The sequence below is a fragment of the Myotis davidii genome, unplaced genomic scaffold (assembly GCF_000327345.1).
Source record: "Myotis davidii unplaced genomic scaffold, ASM32734v1 scaffold399, whole genome shotgun sequence".
NCBI lineage: Eukaryota > Metazoa > Chordata > Mammalia > Chiroptera > Vespertilionidae > Myotis > Myotis davidii.
The window spans coordinates 1,220,622-1,231,418 of record NW_006292094.1 but is presented as its reverse complement, the minus strand read 5'-3'; the positions used below and the strand labels follow the sequence as shown (position 1 = coordinate 1,231,418).

At 57.7% G+C, this 10,797-nt stretch overlaps 1 protein-coding gene across 1 annotated transcript in view; it reads right to left on the bottom strand.

The window, feature by feature from the left end:
* Positions 1–5,031: 5,031 nt before the first annotated feature.
* The window catches only part of FGF18 (fibroblast growth factor 18), an 18,893-nt gene continuing 13,127 nt past the window's right edge, over positions 5,032–10,797 (bottom strand). The window contains exon 4 of the mRNA XM_006765453.2: positions 5,032–5,676. Within this exon, the coding sequence (XP_006765516.1) occupies positions 5,410–5,676 (267 nt within the window). The 3' untranslated portion in view covers positions 5,032–5,409. The remainder of the gene's footprint in view (positions 5,677–10,797) is intronic.

Genomic DNA, 10,797 nt, shown 5'->3' with positions numbered 1-10,797 from the left:
ATGAGAGAATTGGATAACATGCCCACACAAAGCCGGTGCTCTGCAGAGGACAAGGAGCCCCGTGGGCCGGGCAAATGAGACTTCAGTCTGTGACACTTAACATCAGCCGGCACCTCGGCCCAGCCCAGAGGGTGACACGGGCCTGCAGCTGCAGAGTGGTCAGCCGGGGAGGCTGTCACATTGCAGGAGCGGCTCCCTCCACCAGCAGAGGGGCCGGGCAGAAACTCTAGCAAGTGCTAATTAGGTCAGGAGCCACCCGAGGGAGGGGAGGAATGCCTGGTTAATTACCGGCCTGCTCTGCAGGGGGCCACACACCGGCCTACCTGCCGCCTGCCCTCCTTGCCAGAGCGGGGAGCCTCCGCCAGGAAGCCAGGCGGTCCCGGACCGGACTGCCAGGGTGAGCCGGCCGCCATCTGGTCCCCAACTCCCCGCCTAATGTTTGTAACAGACCTGCTACCTAATTGCATGGTTGGGGAGCAGCCTTCACATCTTTCACACCTAATTCACTATTGTTTCTCTGGAAGCCCAGTCCTGCGGCTGGCTGGCTGGCTGCGGAGGGAGGGTTCTGCCCGTTTATGGGGCTTTCAAGCCCCGGGCATCCCAGGCCAGCCTTGTTAGGCTCCAGCTGGGCACGCAGCCCGAGGGCACCTCCCTCGCTTCCTGCACAAAGCCTGGCTTTCCGTGCCGTCCCCACAGCTCACCTGCTTGGCAGGAGCACCCCAGACACCGCCTCTCCTCGTTGTCATGTCCTCCCCTCCCACCCAAACCCACATCTCTCCCTGATGCAGGGGCCGGTCTCCCCATTCTTGCCTGCGGGACCCCTTGAAACGCTAGGGCAAGAGTCCATCTTTCCTCATTTCTGGCACTCAGTCCCATGGCATCGCTGTGGAGTGGGGGGCAGAGGGTGAGGGTCTGGACACAGGGACCTCAGCCCTCTCCTCCCTGCCCTCTGCTTCTTTGGGTCGGAGACGCAGACTTGGGAAGGATGCTAAGAGGGACCTGGCTGGTCACTGAAGTAGCTCCCTGGCCCTGAGCTCCCTGGAGGAGCCCCAACGTGCCTCCTTTTCCACATCCCCTCCTGGTCATATTGCCGTCATCACTAGTCATCGGCCATCTAACGGGCTCTGGCATTAACTCACAGGGTGCCCGGAGCAAGGCACTTCTCCCCTCTGCGTCTTGTTGCTGCCTCCCTTGAGGGACGAGGGTGAAGGGAGAAGGAGGGAGAAGACTGAGTGGGTAAAACACCGCGTGCGTCCCTTCCAGCTCTGCTGGGTGGGAATAATCCCCAGTTATTTGCTCTGCTGTCTCTCTTGAGCAGCAACGAACGGCCCCTAAGGCAGACAGTTGGATTGATGAGAAATCCAAGCCGCACAGGAAAGACAGGACGCGCCCGAGGTCACACAGCTGGCGAAGCGGCCAGGCCGAGAACATTTTTCAGGGGCCTTAGTCCCAGATCCCCACGCCCTCGCGACACGGACATCCTGGGGAGGACCCCGAGGGGGAAAGGGCTGTCATTAGGCCCCTGGAAACGGGGACGCCCTGCCTCCTCCCTCTGGTGGCTTAGGAGATGATGGCCACCGAGGCAGGTCCGGGGGTCTGAGGGGAAAGAGGCTGAGAGCGCCAAGCATCCCAGCTGAGGGGGAGCCACAGGTCTAGGGACAGGCAGACGGGTGCACACCCAGCTCCTCTGTTCCTAGCTGCGTGGCCTCAGGCAAGTGGCTCCCCTGCTCTGAGCTGCCTTAGAAAGTGGGGCCCAAAATGCCCGCCCCCAAAGGCTGGGTGGGAGGATTCGATAAGATTGTGCTTGGCACAAGCTCCCAAAGTGGTGGGTGATGACTGGGGTTCCCTCCTCAGCTGGACCGTGGAAACGCTCACTGGCTCCTCCCCCAAGCAAGTGCCCGAAGAAGCCATCATCCGTGGCTGGGGAATCCCGCCAACCCGCTGTGATGTCGTTCACAAGCTGCCCATAGCTCGGGAAATGGCCAGAAAGCTCGGTCTACAGTGAACAGAAGCTGGTCCCACGTCTTCCAAAGCCAGGGAGTGTCCAGAGGGGCAGGAAAGGGAACTACGACGGGCGACGGGCCCCTGGCCCCTGGCCCCTGGTGGGGCAAGGGCAAGGTGTTGGGTATGGGAGGTGCTGGCAGCGTGTGGGCAGAGAATGGAGGCCGGAGGAGGCCCGAGGATGCAAGGGGAAGGGGGCGGGCGGTGGGTCCTGGTGAGAGCCCAGGTCTGACCTCACACCAGGTGGCCCCAGGCTGGACGCTGCCCGCCCTTCTCCACACCGTAGCCAGAGCAGTCCCTTTAAGGGGTACCACATGGAGCATCTGATCTCACTCCGATGAAGAGCTCTGGGCATGCCCCGAGACCCTCAAAAGCTCCGTCCCCGCCCCTGTTCACTCTGCAGCAGCCCCACTGGCCCCTCCTCATTCCATGACAGACCACCAGGCCTTAGCACTCTCTGTTCCCTCTGCCTGGAATGCTTTTCCCCTCAGTGTTTGCATGGTCCCCCATCCAGAGGCCTTGCCTGACCACCCTATCTAAAATAGGAGCCCCATTATCCTCTATCCCCTCATTCTTATGATTGACTGCTATTTGACATTAGATTTTATAACTATTTGGTTTATTATTGCTCTTTCCCAAGAAAATGTATGACCACAAGGGCAGGGGCTCTGCTCAAGTCATTGCTGTACCTTCAACCCCTGGAACAGCATGTGGCACAGAGTAAACTCAACACATTTATTGGACGAATGAATGAATGATTGATGGAATTCTGGATCCACGATTTTCCAACTTGAATTATCTTGGGCAGGTCATTTCACTTCACCAAAACTTCCAAACAGAGCACACACTCATCTCATAGGGTTACTGTTTAAATGGAATTAGTAGAATGTGAATGGAATTAACATACTAGGTGCTCAATAAACAACCACCACAATCACTGTTGTCATCACCAAGGGTCCCAGGCTCAGTCTCCTGCTCACGGAGGCCACGGCACCGCAATGACCTCTCTGAGCCCCTGTGTTCCTCTGCCAGGCGTGGAGGCCAGGAGTCCCTGCATCCCACACAGGGAGGTCTGGTGGGCATCCAGGCTTGCACGTGAGGCACCCAGCAGGGGGCTGACACCCAGTAGGCACTGACCAAGTGGTACCTACTAGAATCCTGAGAGTCTAGGATTTGGATACTGGCCCCATCACATTCTCATTCTGTCATCTTGGGAAAGCGACTTAACGTTTCTGAGTACAGTCCCGTCTATGAAACCGGGATAATGACAGAACCTTCCTCACAGGCTGTCCTGAGGTCACGAGGAGATTGTGCACCTGAAGCCCTGAGGAGATGCGCGAGCCATGGGACGGGGCCCAGGGACGAAGAGAGACACTCGGTGCAGTCAGGACAGAGCCCGCAGTGAGCTCCGCCTGTGCTGCGAGGCGGGCGTGGGCTGCAGAGGGAACACAGCTCAGAGGCAGGCAAGCCCCCCACAGCCAGGAACCCCCTGCAGAGAAGGTACTCGTACCCCCTGTCCTGCCCCCTCCTCTCTGCACAGGGCTTCACGGGAGACCTCTCCTGGCCGGGAGGCAGGTGGCCCCAGCAGGACCCACCTCAGCCAATCTCCTGCCCAGTCTGCTCACCGGCCTCTCCCTGAGCTCCTGGACAGCCTGGGGAGACCTAGAACAGGCCCTGGGAGTCGACGAGGCCAGACAGACTCCTTGTGCTCCAGCCCGTGAGGGTCCAAGGAGGGAAACACCAGGCCCCAACTAACCTGCCCTCTGACTCCTCCACCACCAGGCGGAGCAGAGCGGGGCCGCCCTGCCTTGTTCAGCCGGAGTGGACCCCACAAATGATTCGCTGAGTAATCCCTGCCCTGCAAGCTCCATGAGGCAGGATTTTTATTTTTTGTCTGTTTGGGTCTGTGATGAATTCCCAGGACCTAAAAGAGCGCCTGGCACTTACTGAGGACTTAGGAGATACACGAGTGTATTGGATAAATGAATCCATAGATCAATGAATGAAGCGATGAATTATGATAAGTAAAAGTTCCCTGAGGGCTGGGATTTTCTTGTGTTCTTTAATAAATCCCCAGGGCCTCAAAGGCAGCCTTGGCACATCAGGGATGCTGAGTAAATGGTGTGAGAGCATCTGTATGTGAACGTACAATTGAGTCAATCATCGAACCAATGGCTCATCAGAATGTAATCTCTCCAGCCGAAACCGGTTTGGCTCAGTGGATAGAGCGTCGGCCTGCGGACTGAAAGGTCCCAGGTTCGATCCCGGTCAAGGGCATGTATCTTGGTTGCGGGCACATCCCCAGTGGGGAGTGTACAGGAGGCAGCTGGTTGATGTTTCTCTCTCATCGATGTTTCTAACTATCTCTCTCCCTTCCTCTCTGTAAAAACTCAATAAAATATATTTAAAAAAAAAAAAAAGAATGTAATCTCTCCGAAGGCCGGAATTGCCATCTGCCATGTTTAAGGCTGCAATAAAATATATTTGAGCATAGCAGGTGTTGAATAAATCAGTAAACGAATGAATGAGTGAATGAATGAATTGAATGAATGAATGAGCAAGGCCCCAGCTCTCCATGCAAAGACCACAGACCCAGAAGAACGAAACACAGAGGGCTGCCCTGCCCTACCCTGCCCCCGGCCACCACTCAATGCCTCGTGGTTTGTTTTTTTAAATAATTTGTCGATTGTTTTTAATGGTTGAGGCAGTAATACTTGGTTCATGAAACTGCAATATACAGAGAGGTGAAATAAATAGCTTATATATATATAATATATATAATATAGCTGGTTTTAAAATATTCCCTTATCATTGGTGTGCTAGGTCACGTGGGTCACGGAAGGTCCATAGCAGCATCCTGCAGGCTGCGAGCAAGGCAGGGTCACCGTGATTGGACGAGGCCGTCTGTCGTCGGAGGTCGAGGCGCCGAGAATTCCGAGGGGCACGCCTTCCCTGCGCGGTGTCTCGGGACAGCTTGCAGCGGACAATAAATAAATGACTGCAAACCAGAGGGAGTTCTTTCTTTATTTATTTTTTTTTTTTTTGCTTTTTTTTTCTTTTGCTTTCAGAACCTTTGGGAAAAAGGACTTTGGTTTCTCAGAGTGTCGTTTTCCTCATTCAAGTCCTCCTCCGGGGACGCGTTTAGAGTTGTCTGTTCTGAGAGAGACAAGCACCTGTGCGCTGACAACAGTCCCTTTGCGTGACGTGAGTCTTTGTCATCGGGTGGAGGGAGCAGGGGGGGGGGAGGGTTCAAGTCAACAATAAAATCCTTATCGTCCCCCGTTCCTCCCCCACCACCACAAGAGTTTTGGTTCAGTTTTTGTCTTCTTTGAAACACAATGTACAAAAATAGAGCTTCTTCCTTCTTTTTCATGTAAAAATATTCCTCTGGTGCAGCCCTCTGTGCCTCTAGCCGGGGTTTGTGGGGCGGATGCGCCGTGACCGCTTGGTCACCGTGGTGTACTTGAAGGGCTTCTGCAGCTCCGCCTGCCCCTTGGGGTAGCGCTTCATGAAGTGCACGTCCTGCTGGTTCTCCCGGGTCTTGGGGCCCTTCCGCGGCCGCCCCTTCTTGGTGAAGCCCACGTACCAGCCGGAGTACTTGGCCGACATCAGGGCCGTGTAGTTGTTCTCCAGGACCTTCTCGATGAACACGCACTCCTTACTGGTGCCGTCGGGCTGCGGGGGGGAGAGAGGAGGAGGGGAGGTGAGAACGGCAGGGCGGGTGCGCGGGGAGCACAGGAGAGAGGGCCTCCCCCAAGCTTTGGCCTCGGCCATGCCACGCCCCGGATCTGTGAAGCGAACATGTTGTATTGGCCCCCGTTACAATTATGTAACAGGCTCCCGTGATCATCTGGAAGTCCATCCCTCCCCCACTCTCTACCCTGCAGCCAGGAGCCCCCACCTCCACTCGGCTAGAACAAGAAACCCAGACGTAGCTGATCAAAACATGATTTCCTGGGACTGGTGCAGGGCCGGCCATTCCTCGAGACCCCTGCACGAGCTATGGCTAAAAACATAGGCTGCCGTAAACTCAGGGAACGCGTAAGGCTGAAGCGAAGGGCACCATTTGGTCACCACGAGGGGAAATCCTATGGGACAGCAAAGCCAGCATGGAGGAAGCCAAGTCCAGAGGAAGAGAATGAGAGCAACCAAGCCTTGGCCGCATCCTTTAGCTTCTGCACCAGGCTGCCCCTGACGCTCCAGTTACCACGGCGACGTGGGCCAGTTTATCCCGTGTCCTCCAAACCACCTGCAAGAGGGGGGAGTCCCGGCATGTGTGCACGAAACCTGACATGAAGTGAGCTACTGACGGCCGCTCGACGCCACGTTACCGTTAAAGGTCAGTTACATTTAATGTGGCATGTGCTGCATCTCCATGTTTGGTGTAAACAGCCTCCCAGAATCAGAGCTTTAGTGCGGCCAGACCCCGGAGCCTGGCGCCTGGCTTCGGAGACTCCCGGCTCCCGAGCAGACACATGGCCTCCCTGGGAGACCGTGCGGGGCGAGCAGCACGAGATTCGGCCTCAGGAGCCGAGTCAACTCTAAGGCTTCCTTGTGCGACCCCAGGTCCGTTCCTGCCGCTCCAAACCTCGGATTCCTGGCCTCACCAAACAGGGACGGGGACCCCTGTGTCATAGAAAAGTGAGGAACGGTGCTCATCTGAGCCTGGCGCACAGTAGGGCCTGCTATATTATGGCTGGAGACCAGGTGGCTCGCTGGTCTGGCTGCCCTCCTGGGGCCTGGTCTGGACAGAAGGTGGTGGGCGGCAGGCTCTGAGGCTCCAACCGAGGCAGCCAGGCGGCCGAGGTGCTCGCAGTGGGAGAGTGGGAAACAGAGCTGGAAGCCTGAATTAGCAGCCCGGAGTTTCCAGCGAACATCTCCAAATGCGGGCCGGGCCCACTCCTCGTTACGGACGGATGCCGGGCCAAGTTGGAAGCTGCGCGGCTGGCTGAGCGCAGAGACGGAGGTGCGAGCTCCAGCCTTTTGTTTGAAGTGGAAAACAGGCTGGGGCTCCCAGGAACGTTCACCTTTGAGCGGAGGGCAAGCTTGGGCTCTGCAAAGTGCTGAACTTCGCAGAAAGGGACAGGCAGGGCAAGAAAACATTCTCTGGAGGACGCGATCTTTCGAGGAGGCTGCCGAGCAGGCCGGGGCGGGGCGGGGAGACACACGCAGGACCCAGGAGACAGAAGGGCGGGTGGAGCGGTGAGGGAAGCCAGAGCATATGTGCAAGGGGGTGGGGGGAGCTGGGAGTGGTCTCTGGGCTCTGAGTCCCCCATGAATAATTCTGGAAGCTGCCTGTCCAACCTGCGTCCAGGTCCCTTGGCCAGTCTCGATGGAACAATCAGAGCAAATGAACAAAAGCCACGCCATACTGCTCCCCCACCCTAGAAAGCCTGCCTGGAACACGGCTTTCGTTCTTCAAGGTTCAGTGCAGCAGCTGCCTCCTCGGGGAAGCCTTCCCTGACTGCCACCTCCCTCCCTGGGTATTTCTGCCTCTTCCTTCAAGATTCCACTCAAGCACCAAGCTGTATTGGATCAAATACTCCATCTTCTAAACCAGCCTTGGCACCCATTTCTCCTCCCACCCCCCACCCAACAGAGTGATTCCGTATCTGCCTGCCCATCCGCCCAAGAGCGTCAGGAGGGCGGGACTGCTTCTCGGCTATTCTCATGGCTCAGCACAGGCCATAACCCCAGGCGGGGCTGCCCAGAGCTCTCGTGGTTGAATGGATGTGAGTTCTGCTGAGGTAGACATGGTGGGAGCGACACAGGGAAAGGGTTTCCCTCCGAAAGAAAATAGACTCGGCCTCCTGGATCCCTTGCTAATGTCCCCCAGATAGTCATGAGCTAGGAGAGGCCCCTCCTGGGGATGCAGGCCTCTCCTACATCCCCTGTGCTCTGTGCCTGGCCCACTCCATCTCCCTACGCATTCATTCAGCATTTATTAGTTATCAACCATAGGCCAGACAGTTCCACACCCATCACTTCATTTCATCCTCTTAACCCACCGAGTTAGACTCTGCCTGGTGGAAGGAAACAGAGTTCAAAGAGGCAAAAGGGCTTAGCCAAGGTCGTGGGGCTTGTAAACGGCAGAGCCGGGATTTGAACCTGCATTTGCCACTGCAGCTCGCTTCTCCTCCATCCAGTTCCAGACACACCCACAAGGAGAGAAGGCATGGCAGCGTGGGCACTGCCGTCAAAACACCTCCCCTCCCCAGGCCCACACAGCCACATCAGCATGAAGCAAGCTCTGGATGTGCAGAGCCCAGCACAGTGCCTGGCACATGTACTCACACACGCCTGGGTTTGCTTAGAGCAGTGGTTCTCAACCTTCTGGCCCTTTAAACACAGTTCCTCATGTTGTGAGCCAACCATAAAATTATTTTCGTTGCTACTTCATAACTGTCATGTTGCTACTGTTATGAATCATTGTGTAAATATCTGATATGCAGGATGCTCTTAGGCGACCCCTGTGAAAGGGTCGTTTGACCGCCAAAGGGGTCGCGACCCACAGGTTGAGAACCGCTGGCTTAGAGGGTTGGGGAGCTGGGCTTGGGGCTGAAATTCTCAACACCCCAGAGTTTGGGAGCCCCTGGGAGTGGCCATGGGCCTGTGGTGGTCACATACTCCCCACCGGGAGCTCAGACACAGATGATAAGACGCCCACGCAGCCGCACCTGGGCTGGACCCGGCCCCGCCCCTGGCGACCTCTGTGGCCCCGCTGTTGCCTGTTGAGGTTCAGACACCCCCGTGGCTGGGCTCACCCAGCAGTGCTGACTCCATCGGCTCGGACAAGGGACATCAGCAGGATTTCGGGGATCTGGAATTTGATCGTCTCCCCCACGCCACCTCCAGCCTCCTTCTGCCCAAACTGGAGTCCCGTTCCTTCCATGTGATGTGAATCCTGATGACGTCATTTGGCCCCTAGACCCAGTCTTATTTGAAGCTAGAACAAGCCTCTGGATGTTTTCAGTTACACAGGCAGAATTTCCTTCTGTCGCTTAAGGCAGTTTGAATTGGGTTTCAGTCACAACCAAAGCAGTCTTCAGAGATGTGGTGGTGGGCAGGGACCATCCTCCCACCCCTGCCGCCCCCAGTCTGGGGGCCTATACTGCCCCAAAGAGGGATCACACAGGAGGGGACAGAGGAGGAAAAAACACCTTTTTTTTTCTCATCTGTCTCCAGAGATGGCGGGGAAAGCCTAGTACATAATGCACCACACTCAACAACTATTTATGGAATGAAAGGAAGCAGACCTCCTGGGCCAGATGGATGTGGGGTCCAGGGGAGGAGAGGAGGGGAAGAGGGGAGGGGCTGCCTGAGCAGGCAGGGGCTGGGGCAGGGCTTGGGCACATGGCTGGTACAAGGCAGCAGAGAGAGCAGCGACAGCCAAGGGCCTGGAGTACCCGAAAGGCTGGGTTAGGGGCCCAATGATGTGCCCAGCTGTGGCCAGGCTGGCACCCCGGGTCAAGACGGCCCAAGAAAGCTGTCCTATTGAGGCATTGCAAAGGAGCCGGGGCCCAAGCTGAGGCCCAGGCGCCCACAGGCGAAGGAGTGACTGAGTGATCTGGTTTCCGAGGGGAAGGGAACTAACATTTAACAAATCAATGCCTGGAAGTGCCGGCATTATCATTCCATTTCTCAGGTGAGGACACTGAGGCTCAGCACGGTCCGGGCGCGTGGACTCCCTGGCCAGATGTGGGTAACTCTGGCTACAGGGTACGAGTCAGTCCTCAGAAAGCAATAACCATACTTCCATTTCTCTGGTGCCCGGGCGGACTTGGGGGCAGGTTAATGGAACCCAGAGGGGAGGATACAGAATGGGCCCTCGGAGGAGGAGTGTAGGTCTGAAGACGCTCCCAGGTGAGCAGATGAGCAACAGAGGGCTGTGTGGGGGGCTGTGGGCTCCCAGGTGGGCGGGTGACGGAGGGGTCAGCGAAGCTAGAGGCTGCTGGGGATGAGCCAGGACGCAGGGCAGAGGGAAAGGCAGCCCCAGAAGAGGGCACCGCGTGTACAGAGCCTGAGGGGGTGGAGGCTGGCAGAGCCCTGCCCGTTGCATGTGCCTGAGGCCCGGGAGCCTCCCCAGGGAGTGTGGCCTTTCTCCAGTGGGTGGTGAGGACACAGGGACAGGTTCTGAACTGGGCTGGGCTGGAGGGCAGGGGAGACCGCCCCCTGGTGCTTTAGAAAGCGGAGGGTGGGCAGTGGGGACAGGCCTGGCGCTGCAGCCTGAGCTGGGACCTCAGGGAGAGCTGGGGTAAGGTCTGAGGCCCAGCTAGGAAAGGAGAGTGCAGGGCCTGAGGCCTGGCTGGCCAGGGAGTCTGACAGCAGAACAGCAAACCGCAGCCCCGGGCCCAGGGTTCCCCTGTGGGAGCCAGAGAGTGAGGGGCGCCGGGCTGGGCCGAGGCCAACAGGGGGACCTGCCCCTGGCAAGGTGAGGACAGGTGGATTTGGGGGAGTCCTTGGAGCCCCCCAGGCCAGCCCAGAAGACAGAAGCCTGAAGGAGATGACGGGGAGCCCAGCGAGGGGCGGTCCTCCTGGACCTCACTGAGCTCCCTCGCCTCCAGCTGAACCGTCCCCAATATTAATGACGGGAGAGGGAGAGGGGGCAGGAAATCGGAGCCGGCTCCTGTGGAAGCGGTGACTCAGCGGCCAGCCGGCGGGCGGGCGAGGGCGGCGGAAAGGCCCAAGGGGACGGGGCTGCTCTTTTGACCCCACGAGGGCCCTCCTGGGGTCAAGATGCCGGGAACCACGCAGACGGGAGGGAGGGGTGCGCGGGCAGTGGGCACGGCAGGCCCC